Source organism: Zootoca vivipara, chromosome 1, assembly GCF_965207765.1.
Source record: "Zootoca vivipara chromosome 1, rZooViv2.hap1.1, whole genome shotgun sequence".
Lineage (NCBI taxonomy): Eukaryota > Metazoa > Chordata > Lepidosauria > Squamata > Lacertidae > Zootoca > Zootoca vivipara.
Genome location: NC_142582.1, coordinates 50,427,996 through 50,445,690, shown reverse-complemented (window position 1 = coordinate 50,445,690; position 17,695 = coordinate 50,427,996). Strand labels below are relative to the sequence as shown.

The following is a 17,695-nucleotide window of genomic DNA, read 5'->3' as shown; positions in this document are numbered from 1 at the left end:
CTTTGGCCCTACCTACTGCCTCAAATATATTCCTCTTCCCCCAAAGCAGCCCTTGACATATGTAAACCCTTCCCATAAAGGAAGGCTATCTACTTGCCAGCATATGGCAGATCATCCCAAATATTCCAGAGCACTGTGCCACAAGCACAGAATATCTGCACCACAGAAAGTGTCTGCACAAAAATTGCTGCAGAAGACTTAGGAAAGCAAGCCGTGTTAGAAGGAAAAGAGGAGTGGGGGGCAACCTTCCCCATGGCTAGTGGAAAATCTAAAATCGTGAAAAAAAATCCTACCTGACCTAAAACATAAGTAAACAGATAGGCCCTAAATATGAGCAAAATCTATCCACTATTCTGAAAAGAAAAATGTTACCAAGATTCAGCTCCTCCCCACGCAGCTGTCACTCTGATTTTAAGTGTGACACTTCTTGATGCCTTGTGCTAAGCAATTCCTTAAGCTAGGAGGTGGGCTGAACATTAAGGTGAGATCTCTGCCCCAGATACTGTGTGGTTTCTTTTGCGTTTCCCTATGAAGTGTCTCTCCCTGCCTCTTTTGGTGGGGAAGCATATTGAGCAAGAAGGATTAAAAAAATTGTCCAAGATTGGTGACTGCTCTCATGCCTGCATTGTGTGTGTGTGTATGTGTGTAGCACCATGTGGTATGTTTACTTCTGCACTTGCATTTAAGCCTGTGAGAACATCATATGCCTGTGGGTTTGCATATATTATATATAACATATTTGCAGACAGCACTGAAATATAAAGCCAATGTGGCAAAGCAGTGTGTTGGACTAGGACCTGTGAGACCATGGTTTTGAGTCCCCACTTAGCCATGAAGCTCACTGGGGGACCTTAGGCCAGTCACTCATTCTTAGCCTAACCTATCTCACAGGCTTGTTGTGGAGGAGGAGGAGAATTACGTATGCCACCTTGAGCTCCTTGAAGGAAAGGTGGGATATAAATCAATAAAATAGTAGCCCAAACATATGTTCTAATTTCCTTGTTTCTTTCATCTGTGTTTCTGCAGCTCCCCAGCCGGCAGGATGGTGGTGCTACAGAGCTACTGTGAGGGGAACGATTCCCTGGCGCAGGCATGGGCTCAGCAGGGGCTGTACCCCTGTTTCTACTTCACACTGGTGCCCTCTGTGCAGCTCAGTGTCTGCCTCCTCTTGGGGGCCCTGCAGTACGCTTGCTATGCCCGGTTCAGCCGCACCATGGAGCCAAAGTATATCCCACGCTCCCGCCTGTACCACGTCCAAGTTCTCCTCTCTCTGCTCCTTGCGCTGCTGCCCTTTGTCACTTTTCTGTGGCAGGTGTTGGGCGTGCAACAGCTTTATGGGTACATGGTGCTGTACGCCTGCCTCTCTGCTGCGAGCTGGACCAGCTCAGTTGGGCTGCTCCACCTGGAACGCACCAGGGTTCTGGCGCAGGACCGGATCAGAGGCCATGGTGCCATCCTCCTCCTTTTTTGGGCTCTGGCTTTCGCAGCAGAGAACCTGGCCTTCATCTCCTGGAACAGCCCACTCTGGTGGTGGGGCTTGGAAAACGCCAACCAGAAGGTAGGTCAACAAGGGTTTGGCGACAGGTATCCTGGATTTTTTTGGGCAGGGTGGTGGGATACTTGGAGATGGGAGAAGATTAGAACCAAGTAAACCTGCTGATTTCAACACTTGCTAGTTGTTGAGTTGTTGCTCTTAAGTGCCAGCCACTGCTTGGCGCCTTCTTCCCAACCTATTTTTGCTGAGTCACTGTTGTTTGAGCTGCAGAAAGCTTTAGACATGAGTGGTGTGTGCTCCTCCCCCTTTCCACTCAACCACAACCACACATGCATACACATACACATATATACACAGAGGCGATTGCTGAATAATTTGCAGGGGACTTTGCCCAATGACTCAGCACAAAGTCCTACTGAAAAGCTTTCCAGCCACAAGTTGAGATTTCACATTTCTTTACAACGTTAACTAACATCCTTGCTCTCTGGCAATACCCTTTAGCAAGAGACTGGAAAGTCGAGAACTTACTCCGTGCCACAGATTCCATGTAAAGATTAGGGCCTGGCCACTATTCCCCCACCTCAACTGTCCAACTGAATTGCCCACTGTCTACACACCTGCTTATGTGACTCCTCAAATTCCAGGGTTTTCAAAATGTGGCTGAGGTTCATGCAAGTTGTAGTCCAACCACATCTGGAGGGCACCTGGTTGGGGAAGGCTGGCAACAGCTCTCCCCCAGCCCTACCTGGAGATTTCCAGATGGGTGGGATATAAATACGACCCGGCGTATAATACGACCCGGCGTATAAGGCAACCCCCGACTTTTGAGAAGATTTTCCTGGGTTAAAAAGTAGTCTTATACGCAGGAATATACAGTAAGCTAGTTAAGCCTAGCTTAACTGTGGTTTGTTTGAACGTGTGAATCCAGCGTAGCAGACTTGCCATGATTTGTTCTTTTTGGGTGGTTTGTTTGCTTGTTTTTAGCCAACAAACAATGTGAAGCCATTTTGCAAGTGGCAGCCTACCTTTTTTCGCTTCGTTGCAGTGATGGGCGTGAAGGCCCCTCACTCTCCATCCACAGAGGAATCAAGAACTCACATTTAGGAGCAAATAACTCCTTCCTGCCTTGCCATTCCAGACAGCTTCAGCCTTCTTCTCCCTTTCTACCTCAGTCACATGACCTAACTTCCCCTGCTGGCTATCTGCCGTAACTGCAGACATCTTCAAACAGGAACAGGCTTCAGGAAGCAACAGGAAGCAAACTCAGTCAAGCCATCTTCTCAGTTCTCTAGGGGTCAGGACCATCTATCACCAAATGTTCCTTAAAGCTTCTGGGAGGGATTGTATCCTGCGGTTTTCTGCAAGGAATTTGGTTATGTGATATAGGTTAATGATCTGTGTTCTAGTTCCAATGTTTTTACGTACTGTACAAGTCTTTGGTCAATTGGCTCAAATCATGCTTTTGGCTAATGAAATGCCTAAAAATATTTTAAATAATAAATCTAGTTTTAAAATACCGCCCTTAATGGGTGTTTCCCTCGCTCCACTCCAAGCCATTTGACTCTTGGTTTAGATCTTAGAAAGGAAGCACTGCTTGGTTTGTAGCTTTCAGTGGGGAGCAAAGCGGGGTAGTAGGTGGGTTGCTGCGAGACACGCATCTGACATGAGATCAACCTCCTCCAGGTACAATTCAGCCTGTGGTTACTGCGCTACTTCTGCACCTTCGCCCTCTTTGCCCTGGGGATAAAGGCCCCAGGGTTGCCCCGAAAACCCTACATGCTGCTGATCAATGAAGATGAACGCGACGTGGAGCACAGCCAGGTAGGTTTCTGTTCTCCTAAACAGCCCAATTATTCCTCTACGTCTGCCTTTCACTGTCCATCCCGTAAATCCCCCCCCCCCCCGTGAACCAGTTGCAGGATGTGCAGGGAGGGAACTAGAATAACATTATTGGTGCCAGAAGCACTACTCTTAAGAACAGAGCCTGTAACTGCGGTTTCTCTCTTTAAAATAGCTGCCATTTTGAAACAGTATTACAGTTCCACACCAGGGGCCACATTCACACCCTATATTTAAAATGCTATGACTCTAAGCAGTCATGACTTCCCCCAAAGAATTCTGGGAGCTGTAGTTTGTTAAGGGTTCTGAGAGTTGTTGGGAGACCTCTATTCCAGGCATCCCCAAACTTGGCCCTCCAGATGTTTTGGGACTACAACTCCCATCCCTAGCTAGCAGGGCCAGTGGTCAGGGATGATGGGAATTGTAGTCCCAAAACATCTGGAGGGCCGAGTTTGGGGGTGCCTGCTCTATTCTCTTTCCAGAACTACAGTTCCCAGAGTGGTTTTACAATCAATCCCTGCATACAGACCAGGAGCTTTTAACCAATTATATGACAGTGGGAAAAATCAACAGGTGTGTGCTGCTTTTGTGGTCCTGGAGCTGCAGTGGTGGGGGAAAGCAGCACCTGTTGAATTTATCAGAATTTTAAAGATGTTAAAAGCACAGGAGCCTCAGTGGCTAATCTCTGGATGGAGAGAACTAGCTACACTAGAATGCACCTTCAGAGCAGATTGTAGGCTGTAGGGAAAAGTTCACCAAAGGTGTGGTTTGAGGAGGTTTAGAAACGAGCGCATCTAGCTAGTTCAGTGGCATGAGAAACTTCCCTGTGAGGTGGGGCAGTCAGAGTGCCCTGAGGCAAAACTGTTGACTAACCTTACCAGTAGCTGTTTTGCATGGACTGTTGGGCTAGTGAGAGATTGAGTACTTGTGTACATTTAGGGCTGTTGTAAAGGTTACTTAGAGCAGTGTTTCCCAACCTTGTGCCTCCAGATGTTTTGGGACTACAACTCCCATCATCCCTAGCTAGCAAGACCTGTGGTCAGGAATGATGGGAATTGTAGTCCGAAAACAGCTGGAGGCACAAGGTTGGGAAACACTGACTTAGAGCCAAGTTAGATATGGATGTGCCAGTCAAGTAGGGTGGGGTCTGATCTTTTTAAATCAAAATGAATGCCAATCATCTGGTGTCCAAGTTAGCCTCTGGGGTACAGACAAATAGTGATCTGGCCCTCTTGTTGGTCCTAAAAGGTTCCCCACCCCATTATAGACAAAGATAATACCACAGGGTAAGTGAGTTATGGAGCTGGATGTTCGTTGCTCCCTTTTACAGTGGTGGCTAATGAAGGAAATTTTGCAACTGTGCAAATTCTATCTAATATATATTTTAAATGTTTATCGTTGGAGAATCACTTTTGTTGTTGTTGTTGTTGTTTTAAAAGCTGAAGGTGAATAAGCTCCAGCAGGTGGCACTGTGGATATTTCTTATATACTGTATGTTCTCTGCACTAATCAATAAAAAATTAGAATTTGCTGCTCCTGCCATCAGTGCCGTTTCTGCAACGAGAAAATCTGATCTCTGTGACCTGTATCAATTATGCAATTTAAACAAGATGTTCACAATGTCTTGTATTCTGCAATATTAAAAATTAGCGTCTGCAATGTATTTGGCTTTGGGCAGAAAGTGTGATTAATTAGGGAAGGGGAACCTTTGGCCCTCTGGGTGTTCTTAGACCCCAGCACCCCTCAGCCCCAGCCAACATGGCCAATGGTCAAGGATTATGGGAGTTGTAGTCCAGCAACATTTGGAGGACCACAGGTTCCCCACTCCTGCCATAATAAATTGATGGAGGAGGGCAAAGCCAACAGCTCTTTGCCATGACCACAGAATCTTGTGAGTCTCCTGGAACATCTAGTTGACCACAGAATGTTATACTAGAAGGACCTTAATGGTCCTTGGAGTTACCTGTAATTTCACTTCTTTTGCTGGAATAGCGGCATTTACTGGTGAGTGTCATAATGTGGTTCAAGTACTGCATTCCTATACCACTATAACTGCTTGAGAATACTGGGACTGATTGGAGGCTGGGGTGGTTCTTCTTCATACAGTAAAATCTGGACACTGTGGACCCTCTGAATATATATTTCATTTCATTTCTTAAATTTATATCCTGCTCTTCATCGTAAAGGAGTCCTATTCAAACATTTTAAAAAAGATTTTGAAACCCTGCGCCTTTCTAGTCCTGTTTTTCCCATAACATTTCCTGCACCAAACCTTCAATTTCTGTGACTCTCAAGGTTTTGTTTCCCTTTCCAGTTGTGTTTACTTGAAACACTCCCTGTGCCTTTTGCTGAGAAGTGACTGTAGGTGCCCCCCCAATCTTGCTCAGTTGCCCCCTCCGAGGTGTTGGCTCTCACCTTTGCCCAGATGCCATTTGGATAGGTTGTTGTGGTCCCCTTCCTCAAATATTCCCTGCCAAAAATGAGTCCCCTTCCCCTACTCACTCTTCTCTCTGTGTCTCAGCCCCTGCTTCCAGATGCCAGGCGGCATCGCTCCACCTGGAGGGATCTGGGCCGGAAGATAAGCCTCCTCATACAGTACATGTGGCCCAAGGGGAGCTACCCACTACAGGGACTAGTGATCGTCTGCCTGATGCTGATGGGGCTGGAGCGTGGCATCAACGTCTTCGTGCCCCTCTACTACAAGTACATTGGTAAGTGGAAAGGGCAGCTCCCAGGGAGGCATGGTGCTGCTGCCCTTAGCAGAGGCGGATATGCAATGGGAGAGGGCCTAGCATCAATGCCAGGGCTTTCTCTTAGAATGGGGTGGGGGGAGAGGACAGAACCTCTGTTTGGACAAGTATTCTGAATTGACCAAGAGAGGGCGCCCTGATATAGGTATTGGCAACAGAGGACTTACAGGGAAGAGAAGGGGCCAAGGGCAACCTTAGGGGCTGCTTACTTCACAGTAAAAGCCAGGAGGTCTTTGGCTGGATACAGATATTGCAGCCAACTGGAAGCTCTCCAGGGAGCGGGTCCTTATCAAACACTTGTTTCTAAGCACTAGTTTTGGAGGCACTCGCTCAATGCGTAATGTCTGAAGAGGCCCTTAAGCAGCCTAGTTCCTTAAGGCCTGCAGAGCCCTTGACACGTTTAACGGACAGGCTTGGCATGTCCAGCACAGCACGAGGGCTCAGGGCTTCCAAAGCATGCACTATCAGGGGTGAGAGAGAAGCAGTTTTTAAATAGATTCCTTGCCTGGCACTGGAGGCCAACTACCCACATGAGAATAAGCTCTGGTTATTATTGTTGTTGTTTAAAATACTGGGACAGTGTGCCCAGAGCATGATCTCTTGAGGTGAAGCCAGTCGTAAGAAGTAAACAGGGCTGTTGAGTCAGTTGCACTGACTGACCACATTGCTCCCGATTCCTCTTGCCCCTTAGAACTAGGGTGTGCCCCACCCCAGCCAGTGTGTGCCCCCCCCCAGAGACCTCGCTATTTGGCCCTCAGAACTTTCCCCAGGCCGAGCCCCTCACTGGCCCTGCATCACATCCCAAAGCGTTGTTGCCTGTCTGGAATGTGTCCTTGAACCCTGAGAATGCCTCTTGCTTACCTGGATGGAGGACAGAGAAGGGTGTGTGAAGAAAGTGGGCTGCTGTGCAAAGCTAAAATTTACATATGTTGCCCAGCCCACTTTTGCCTTTGGCCCCGCCCAACACTGGCATGTGGTCCTCGGAAGGTTGTCCAGGAGGGAATGCAGCCCTCAGGCCCTAGAGGCACCTCAAGCCTTGTGAAGAAGAAAGAGGCAGTGCACTGAAGTTGAGGGTGGGAGGAGTTCTTTGCTGTACCACTTGGGACTGCAGGGGTGGAGGTTGTTGTTGTTGTTGTTGTTGTTGTTATATTTATACCCCACCCATCTGGCTGGGTTTCCCTATTCACTTCCTCCTCCTCCTCCTCCTTCTTCTTCGATCACTCGTAGCCGAGTAAGATTTGATTCCGTAAACACGGTTTTAACAATGGGTCCGTAAGTGACTGTGGAGGCCAATTCTGGATCCACACGTCCTTCCACAGTGGGGACATTGGTTTCCAGGATACGGGGTTGCCTTCAGATGTCTTCTAAAAGTTATGTAGTTCTTTATCTCCTTGACATCTGAATGGAGGGTGTTCCACAGGGAGGGCGCCACTACCAAGAAGGCCTGCTGTCTGATCTTACTTTTGAATGGTTTCTCACATAAAGATATCTGATGAGAGAAGGCGGCGAAGGGAGTTGCATTGCCTCTCCCCAATATGCCAGTTAAAAAAAACCTGGCACCCCCTCTTGCTTGCAGTCTCTAGAATGCTGCCATCTCATTTTTGCAAACTAGGTAGAGCAGGAATTGCTTTCGCCCCTGTGTTCACATTCCTCCATTCGGCCCCATTCTTCATCAGAGCCGCCTTGTTTGCCATCCTCTACCAAGCTTGACTCTCCCTACGCACCTCCAGGATCTCATCCCTGCCCTCCTGTGGCTTGCCTCCCTCCCTCCCTCCCAGTACAACCTTCTCCATCAAACTTATATTTTGATACAACTTTCCTGTTTAGGAACGTGTTTAATAAGAGTAGAGGGAGACATGCATTTCCAGCTGAATCTGCAAAGTCATATGGCATTACTTTGGGGGATTGGGAGAAGACTTTGGTACAGGAAGACGTGGGGAATTTAGTGACCCTCTTGGATCTCCCAGAGGCTTCTGCCCTGAGCCCTGCGGTGACCTCCTATCTTGCTTACTCCCAGACTAACTCTGCATTGAGCTTCTGGGGTAGGGGGTGGGGGAAGAGGTGGGCAGGCCGTGGAGGAGGGGCGCTCCCTTTGTTAGCAGAAGCCGTTGGTGTGTGCCAGGTTCCCATGCCCCGGTGGGCGGTGCAAGTGCCAGCTCAGGGCAGCTATTGAGAGGTGTCTGAATAGGGGAGGATGGACTCCGGACCTGCCTTTCAGCCCTGACTTTTAGACTTTACAAAGGAGTCATTGCAGGCGGGAGGCATGGAATTGCGAACTGCATACCAAATCTCTTGATGGGAATGGATTTGGGAGTGGGGGAAGCTCTCTGCCCTACATGCTAAGCAGCTGCCGAGCAGATATATTCTTCTCCGTCCCACCTGGGAGAGATGGGTGCACCCTCCAGATCTCAGCCAGATCGCCTAACCTGCCAGCAACCTTGGCAGATCTAGCTGCTGTTTCTGCCAGTCCTGTGCCCAAATGCTCTTACCTGCAGCAGCAGCAGCAGCAGCAGCACGGACTTAAGAACAGGGGCAGACCATGCTGGTCCAGAGCAATGCTCCATCTAGCTGTCATGGGTGAACCAGGCCTCTGTCAGGCTGATACATGTGGCCAGGTAGCTTTGCTGCGCTTTCCTTCTTGTCGTTTTTTCCCCAAAGCATGGAAGGAGGTGCGATGAAGCACAAGTGGGTGGAGAGATGACTCACCTCCAAGTCTGGGAGATCTGGGTTGAAATCCTACCTTTGCCACAGGCCCATTGTGCTTTAGCCGCCTCCCTGTTGTTCGGCCTCGGTTCGCTGTGTTGCAGAATGGGAACAGCCTACCTCGTGGTAGTTGCGTAGAATAAAATACTGCAAAACAGTTATTTTAAAATGAAAAGCACCCTGTGGGTGGATATGTAATAACAGCAGCGAGGTCTCTGTTCAAGGTTGCCGGTCCTCATTGCCTTCCCCCCACCCCGCAAGGATGCCAACCTCTCTCCAAGTGCGAGAGTATCATTTCTACCTGTGCTTGGGAACAGGGTGGATTAACACACTCCACCATGTGCTGGGTAAAGCAAGTTGGAATGGGGGAAGGGGATCCTCTCTCCCCCCCCCCAATGTAGAGAGAATGAAAGGCAAAGGAGGGGCACTCCCAGATGGGGTCACCCACCCTGCCAGTTAGGATTACCCAGCAAAGTGCCGCTGGCGGGGAGCAAACAAGGAGCCTTTGTGTCCTCTGCCTGGTCTCCCAGCAGCCCAGCCGTGGGGTGGGAGGGGTGGGATCTTTGGGGCTGTGTGGTGCCTTGAAAGAGAATAAAGGAAGCCAGGAGACTCCACCGGTGGTGTCTTTCCCAGCAAAGGATGGGGCAGGATGAGTACCAGGTATGCAGAACAAGGAGGGGGACTATCAGAGGAGAGCTCTGTGTCAGGAGAGCAGGATCTGACCCAAAGTGGGAAGCTTTCAGGCTGTAATCCTGGTGGGGTTTGGCGGGGGCGTGAGGAAACCCCAAAGCTGGTGCTTTGAAACCATGAGGATACAGGAGTGGGAGATGGCCACGCTCCGCTCATCAAGCTGTGTGCTGCCTGTCCATCACAGTGAAACTGATAATGAAATCCTCCCAACCCTAGCCTGAGCCAAACAGTTTTGCTCAGGCTTTTGCCCGCAATAATACCTCTCCCTCCCCCTGCCTGTTCTGTGGCAGCCCTGCCTCCTCCCTAAGGCAGCAGTGCCCTATAGGCCTGGGCAGCCTATGAGATTCAGGTGATGAGACTACAGCAGGTAGGTGTTGGGCATTTCCTTGGCATTTGTCGATACAGCCATCATTCTCAGGCCAGGAACGCAGGAGGGCTTATTGTAGGCGTTTTTTTTTTCTTGATCTGCTGGGGTAGCTGTGTCCTTCTCCATCCAGGCCAGCTTTGAGATCTTTGTTGCCTGGGCACAAAGATCAAGTTTCATGATGCTTTTTCCGAAAAAATAGCATCTCAGTATTTGGGACCTATTGCCTGGGGTCAGTGCCCCATTGTATGACTGTGCATGGCTTGAGACAAAAGCTGGTGTAAAGAGGTGTGCCTTCAGCATTCACCCAAAGCTGTGTAATGAAGATACCAGACTCACCTCTGTGTGTGGGGGGGAGGCGCACAACTTAGGGGCTGCCACAGATAATGCCTTCTCCCTGTACCCCAAGTTTTGAGGTAGGGTGAGAACTTCCATGCATTTACTGTGTGTATAACACAGGGCTCCCATGATGCCTTTGGGGATCAGTTTCTGTGGGTAGCATCTTGCTCGAAACAATGGTGAGAGCCTAAGACTCAGAATTCTTCTTCTGAGTGTTCCTTCCAGCACAAGTCCCGAGGGTGTCAACAAGAGACAAGGCCTTTTCAGTGGTGACTCCTCTTCTCACAACCCTTCATTCCCTCCCTTCATGGAACACACTCCCCAAACAGACTTGGCCACATGAGTGCCTTTTCATTGCCTGGCAAAGTTTTTATCTTTCCCTAGACATTTCATTCTGCTATTTTTGTGGGCTTTCCCTGGCTAGTTAATTTTAGTAGTGATCATGTTTAGACAGTTTGTTCTGTAACTTGTCTCGAGACTATTTTGTATGAAGCAGAGTCTCCAACATTGTGGCAGAATTAAGGCAAGGGTGGGGAATGTTTTCCAGACCGAGGGCCACTTTCCCTTCTGGGCAACCTTCTAAGGGCCACATCTCGATGGTGGGTGGTGCCAGGGGCAAAAGTGTGCAGAGCATTGAGATCGTACCTTTGTACAATAGTCGAGCTTCTACAAACACACACCCCTTTCTGTCCTCCATCTGGGCAGCCAAAGCATTATCAGAGCTTAAGGGCACATTCCAGCCAGGCAAAAACACCCAAGGAGAATGCAAAGCGGATCCTGTATGTGTGTGATACCGAGAGTGTCTGAGAGCCACGTAGAGAGGCTTGTGGGACTGCATTTGGGCTCTGGGCTACCCCCTTGGTTATGGCCTTCAAAGTGACTATTGTTTCCTGTCCTCCAGTGAACGATCTGACGACAGGGGCTAGTTGGCGTATCCTGGTTCAAACTGTCTGCATCTATGCGGCCCTCAAGTTCCTCCAGGGAGGAGGTGCTGGTGAGTCAGTTGTTGTGCATACACACCCGCACATGTGCGCTTTGGCTGAGGCTGCTTTGGGATTACCTACCTGCGTCCACCATCACCAGCTGGTTGCGCTTTCTCTCCGTTTTTAGCCTTCCTGCATACTGAGAAAGCAGGTGGTTCTGTCAATCCGTTGTGAGGAACGTGTGTCCTTTCAGATGACGTTGGACCAGAACTCCCACTGTTCCTGGTCACAGGCCATGCTGACTGGGTCCAACAGCAACTGAAGGACTACAGGTCCCCCAGCCCTGCTTTACCCCAAAGTTGACACCCTCATGAGCCCTCAGCGTTCAGTCGATCCCATAGCCCCTAAGCATAGACCCTTTGGCCGTTTTTTGTTTTCTTTTAATTTGCAAACGAATATACTTCTACATACCCAGGAGTCCCCCCTATCTGCTCCCAGGGCGGTATAGTTGGCAGTGGAGAACCAACTGTCCCCGGCTCCAGCAAAAGCAGCCCCTAGAACAGTGACATTCAGAGTGAACTTTGCCTGCGCTCTTGGATGCCTGAAGGCTCCAAGGCAATAGAAGCCATTTTTCAGATCCTTCTGTGTTACAGTTCTTGTTTAAGGTGACAGTGGTAGGAGGCAGGTTGAAGCAGAAGACAACCACAGGAGCCAACCCCCGCTCTTCTCTCTCTCTAGGCTCCTCTGGCTTCATTAGCAACATGCGCACTTTCCTGTGGATCCGCGTGCAGCAGTTCACCAGCCGCGAAATCCAGGTCCAGCTCCTCAGGCACCTCCACAGCCTCTCCCTTCGGTGGCACCTCGGTCGCAAGACGGGCGAGGTGCTGCGCAGTGTCGACAGAGGCACTAGCAGCATCAACAACCTTCTCAGGTATGCTTGCAGGCCTGGACAGTGGAGGGCTCTCCATCAGTCCTGGCTCAGGGGGGCCTGCACTCACATGTTTTCTTCTGGTGATGTTGCTGGCCCTTGCATGCCGTGTGACCTTGCATATCATGTGACCTGACTTGCCCCCCCCCCATTCTGTCCCGCAGCTACATTGTCTTCAGCATCTTCCCCACGATAGCCGACATCATAATTGCGATTGTGTATTTCACCACAACCTTCAGTGCCTGGTTCGGCCTTATCATCTTCCTCTGCATGAGCTTTTATCTCGGTGAGTGCTTGCAGCGGGGGACCTCAGGAGGTAGGGTGGCTGGGGAGAAGGTTTCTACCACTGCAGCTACTCTAGAAGCCCATTAGCATGCCTTTCACTTGACAGGTGTTTGGGATTGTAGGGAAAAGAGCGGGCCAGGAAGATAAGGGTGGTGAGGGTGGTTTGGACTGGTGGCGTCTTGAGGTGGGCTAAAGTGTGGTCCTGGTCGGATGTGCATTTGTGGAGTGCTGGGCAGCTGTGAGTAAGGTTGTGGGAAAGAGAGAGGTGGGATCTGATGGGGGAGACTGTAAGTGTGGGTGGGGTGGTCTTCATTTGTTACATTTGTGCCCAGAAACATATTCCCAAGACTGATATAGTATAGGTGAATTGCATCATCATTTATGAGCGATGTGATCATGTAATTAAAAAGATCTTTTGACAATAGCAGCATGCACAAAAGCAAGAGGATAGCTTCTGAGGATTGGTTTCTGCTCTGGTGCTTTATCATAAAAAGCAGCAGTTCATACAGCTGAACACAATTCACAAGTTTTATCTCAAATACAAATCAGTGTGCTGATGGTACATTGCCCCTGCAAGGTTAAGCATATACTTTTGGGTGTTAAAAGTTGTGTTACAATCAGGCAGATTTTTGTCTTGCATAGTGAAGTCACCTTAGTGCTCTCCAGTTTACTAGTCATCATCAAAAAAATCTACAAAATACTGGTGTAAGGATTAGATTTTATGTTTTAACCTTACTTTTGAATCATTTTCAAGGTTATTTTCAAGGGGCCATCGAATTATTTGCCGCAAAATAGCCTAGGTGCTGCTAAAAATCATGCCAACTCATCCTTGGCAAGCTCATTGTGGCATGATTAGTTTGGGATATCTCTGAGGTAAATAAATTGACAGATAAAGTTCCTTTGAAGCAATGGCTTAGGAACCATGGTGTTTCTGTGGATGTGGCTGAAAAATGGTTTCCATTCATTCTGTGTGGGAATACTCTGTGTAATCCTGTAAGTTTGTATTGACATTTGTGGTGATAATAAATGCTTGAAATGGATCATAATTTTGCTTGTATTTGAGGAATAGTTTTTGTCTGAGTACGCCTCAGTGATTCCAGGCCTCTCTTTTCCTCCACAGCTTTGACTATTATAATGACTGAGTGGCGAACAAAGTACCGCCGTGAAATGAATACTCGTGACAATGAAGCCCGTTCCCGAGCTGTTGACTCACTTCTTAACTTTGAGACGGTACTCAAACCCCTGCCCTAGTGAGCCTAGTGTGAGGGGAGAATGAGGTGTAGCAGTGAGCCTTTCTGGGTGCTTTACAGCCTAAAACGGCTCAGGTTCCAGTTTTTAGTTGAGTAGAGCAGGACATCTGCCTGCTGATCTGAAGCTGAATCCCCAGGTTGGGTGAATGTCTCTAGTTTGTGGAGGGAAGCTAGAAGGCACTAGCTTTGAGTGGCCTGACACTGCCTCATCCGTGTCATGATTTTGTTGTAGGTGAAATATTACAATGCTGAGGACTATGAGGCTACCCGCTTCAATGACGCCATTGTCAAGTACCAGGTATGGAAGGACCAGGGTGTGGCAACTGGGCTTGCACCCTCCATTATCTTTGGGCTACACTGTCTGCTCCTCCTCTTCCCTATTACTGCTCCTCCATGTACATGGTGTATGTGTTTGTATGGCTGGCTGTCTTGCAGTGGAACAGGGGAAGGCAACTGGGTGCAACAATGGCATGCTTTGCGGTGGTAGGAGGGTTCCGGGATTTGCTGGGTACTCTCTGTGGGCCGCAGGATGGTTCTGCGGTGGCCCACTTTATTCTCTCCTCCTGGCAGGTCTCCGAATGGAAAGTCAATGCATCACTGGCACTGTTGAACCAGACCCAGAATCTAGTGATCGGGGCGGGGCTGCTGGCCGGATCCCTACTGTGTGCTTACTATGTGACCAAGAGGAGGCTCCATGTAAGTCCTTGCCCACTGCAGTGCCAGAGGGGCATAGATGGTGTGGGCATCTCTGAGTACACACATCTCTGTATATTTGTGTGATTTTTATCGTATGTGTGTGCTTTCTATTTGGTTTTAAATTGTATTGCTTTGTATTGTAACCTGCCGTGGGACATTAGGGGGTAGGGTGGGTAATAAATAAAATTACTATTATGAATACATGGATCCTGTAACTAAGAGCCAGGCCACATGTCACTCTTTCTATGTGGAGGCAACAGCATGTGGAGCAGCTGACTACATGGGGCTTCCCCCACTACAGGAAGAGTTTCCATTCTGTTGTCAGCCAGCCCCACAAATCTAGCAGTGGCTTGGGCCTCCTCTACAAAGTGGGATCACTCTGCCTGGAGAAGTGGAGAGCCACTCTCCCCATTGTTTCAGCTGCCAGGCAAAGTCCACTGGCCTTCCTGAGGCAGGTGAAGCCTCTGCGGAGGCCCTGAATCTCTTTGTAGAGTGTTCTGGCGCAGCTTGAACCAGAGACAGAAAGACAGACAGAGAGAAACACACACACACGCAGGGGCACGTGCTTCTCAGCACATTCTGGGGGGATATTTGCAGTGTGTTTTTCGGTTCTGTGAAATGCAACAAAGGCAAGTGAGCAGGAGAGAGGCTGCAAGGAGAGCTGTGGAGGCGGACAAGCTTGCGCCACCACAGAACCCACGAGTGGAGGTTGCAGGACATGTTCTGGTTAAGTTGTGGGAAGGGAAGGCGGGGGACGACGACGTAAGAGCTTGGCAGTTTCTCAAAAGTCTTTGTGAAGGGCTAATTAGCCTTTGCTGAATTTCAAAGTTGTGTGGAGACCGAAGGGTCGCAGCGCTCAACCCATGCTGAGAAAAATGGGCAGCCGAGGGTGCAGAAGCTTAAAATGAAACCAGATTGGAGAGCTAGACCTCTCTTTGAGAACAAAAGCAATCACAAGCGAGAGGCAAGGCTGGAAAAGGTTTGTCACCAATTAAGAGATCTGAAGGGGGAGTGGGGGTGAACCTCACCAAATGGGAGCTAGTTTCCACCAACATCAGAAGAAAGAGACCAGCATGTTTTGGGTTTGTACTCCAGATGTGAAAACACACATTCCCACATGGAGTGCACTCCTAATGATGGTGAGAGAACAAGGATGTATATACTGTATATTAAAGTGGGGAGGAGGTAATGGAAGGGATGCAATATTAACACATAAGATGAGGGAGCCCTTTCACTCCTAGATCTAAGGCAAGTTGAATATGAATGACAGGAAAACAGAGCTTGGTTAAGTATAAAAGAAATCAATTTTAATAATAGACTTTGCCTTGGCCACAGTGCTGGGCTTTAGCCTTCAATCTGGCCTGTGTGCCCACTGTATTTGTGGTTTCATGAAGTCCTGCAGATGCAGTACTCTTGTCAGGTGCACGTTGGCTCTGAAAACTAGGTTTAGGTCTGAATTGCACAGAGGTTCCACAAACAGCCAGCTCAAATGTGATCTGTAACTGGCCCCGCCTTGCACGAGCGAGTTCAACGCAATCTCCCTGGCAGCACAACAACAAACATCCTATCTTCCTTAGCCAGTTTGTTCCTAGCTTTCATGATTTGTTGGGCCGTGGGAGGAATGTGTGTGTCTGAGTTTATAGTAGGCTTATAAACCAAAGAGGGGCTTAAAGAGGCTTTCGTTGGTCAGGGAGCAAGAATTTATGTGCTGCACAAGTCTTTGACCTTTATCAGCCTTTATCATTCTGCTTCAAAAAGAATCACCCAACAACCAGCTCCCTCTCGGATGCATGTAGAGTTACGTCTGACTGGGCCTAATTTCCCTCTGAGAGGGGAAACTGGGCACTGGAGGAGAGAGATTGTGGCGGGTAGAGGTCCAGCTCTGTGTTACAATAAGACAGTTAACCATTTTGCTTTCCCTAGTAAGGGGTGAGGGATCTCTAATGCAGTTTTGTACAAAGAGCTGCTGGACTGCTAAAAACAAGACAATAAAGCGCTTCCACACCCTGCTGCAGGGAAACACCATCATTTTGGCTCTGACTTGCATCTCTGTTCCCTCCAGGTGGGAGATTATGTTCTCTTTGGCACATACATCATCCAACTATACACCCCACTGAACTGGTTTGGCACCTATTACAGGTAACCTACTCCACAGGCTATTTTGTTCTGTCGTGTTGGTTAGGCATTTTGAGAATGCAGAGAGGAGTGTGTTGATGAAATTTGAGGGACTTTCTCCATACACAGAGAGATTGCAAAATTGGACAGTGTTACATGATATCCTGTTCGGTGCAATGTCTCCATGCTGCTACCTCCCAGACTGAGGTCTGCCCAACAGTAAAGTACCACTACATAGAGGGCTACAAAATCTGTGTCTGAAGGAAACCATAATCCATAGAGAAAACCGCTTGTCAATTTATTGTTGTACAGAGGCTGACGAGGTAATGTGAAGCAAACAGATATGGAGAAAAGATGTGAGAAGCCTTAACAAGAAGGAAAAAGGAGCACGTAGACTGGTTTCTGTAATTGAGACTACTTTAAACAGCAGATTAAAACAACCAGGCCTGCTGTACCATAAGACAGAAAACTCCCAGGGAATGCATTAACTCTTTACAGATGCATCAAATGCAGGGCAGAGCCCTGTTTGAGTTAGGGCATCATAGGCTGAGAACAAGCAAATGTCCATTGCCCCTTAATATTTTGCTTGAAAACTATAAGGAGGATTTCTGAATATGATGAGAGTAACGAGCCCCCCCCTTTTAAGTGGGACAGATATATTTCTGAATAGAAACTGAATACCAGAAGAGAAGAGCTATGTAAAATGAAATTTATATGGTATGGCTGTTTGCACATTACAGTAAAATGGTTCACTGTAAATGCACCTAAGAGGACTCCGTTGCTCATCCTGGCTTGATTCTTGGCTCAGCATTTTGAACAAATAAGGGAATCTGGTTCATTTTGCTCCACAGTCAGTAAGCCAAGAAGAAACTTTGGCTACAGATCATGGGAATGAAACAAATAATCGTCCCTGGCTTGTTCATAATGGTAAGCCAAGGATTATGGTTTGTTTTGGAGGAGAAAATCTGGTGCAGTTTTGCTTGTGCACAGAAAGTCTTGCTGTGACATGCAAACGTGGCCTGTATCCAGCATGTATTAAGTATATTAAAATCATCACCATCATCATCACCATCACCTGACTGAGTTTCCCCAGCCACTCTGAGCAGCTTCCACCATATATAAAAACTCCATGGACAAAGACAACAGGCATATAAAAACATAGTAAAACATTAAACCATAAAAAGCTTCCCTACCAGAGCTGCCTTCAGATGTTTCCTAAATGTTATATACCGAAATTACTCATCTCCTTAACATCTGACAGGGTGGGTGCCACTATCAAGAAGGCCCTCTGCCTATGCCAAGTGCAAAATAATGAACA

The 17,695-nt window shown here is 48.3% G+C and overlaps 1 protein-coding gene across 2 annotated transcripts in view; it reads left to right on the top strand.

Annotated features, from left to right (window-relative positions):
- ABCB6 (ATP binding cassette subfamily B member 6 (LAN blood group)) overlaps nucleotides 1-17,695 on the top strand; it is a 28,550-nt gene that overhangs the window by 1,594 nt on the left and 9,261 nt on the right. For both annotated transcript variants that reach the window (XM_035126995.3, XM_035127005.3), the window contains exons 2-11: nucleotides 1,027-1,558; nucleotides 3,179-3,316; nucleotides 5,856-6,045; nucleotides 11,082-11,174; nucleotides 11,842-12,034; nucleotides 12,196-12,317; nucleotides 13,437-13,546; nucleotides 13,799-13,864; nucleotides 14,137-14,262; nucleotides 16,325-16,401. In XM_035126995.3, coding sequence (XP_034982886.1) covers nucleotides 1,043-1,558; nucleotides 3,179-3,316; nucleotides 5,856-6,045; nucleotides 11,082-11,174; nucleotides 11,842-12,034; nucleotides 12,196-12,317; nucleotides 13,437-13,546; nucleotides 13,799-13,864; nucleotides 14,137-14,262; nucleotides 16,325-16,401 — 1,631 coding nt within the window. In that variant the 5' untranslated portion in view covers nucleotides 1,027-1,042. The remainder of the gene's footprint in view (nucleotides 1-1,026; nucleotides 1,559-3,178; nucleotides 3,317-5,855; nucleotides 6,046-11,081; nucleotides 11,175-11,841; nucleotides 12,035-12,195; nucleotides 12,318-13,436; nucleotides 13,547-13,798; nucleotides 13,865-14,136; nucleotides 14,263-16,324; nucleotides 16,402-17,695) is intronic.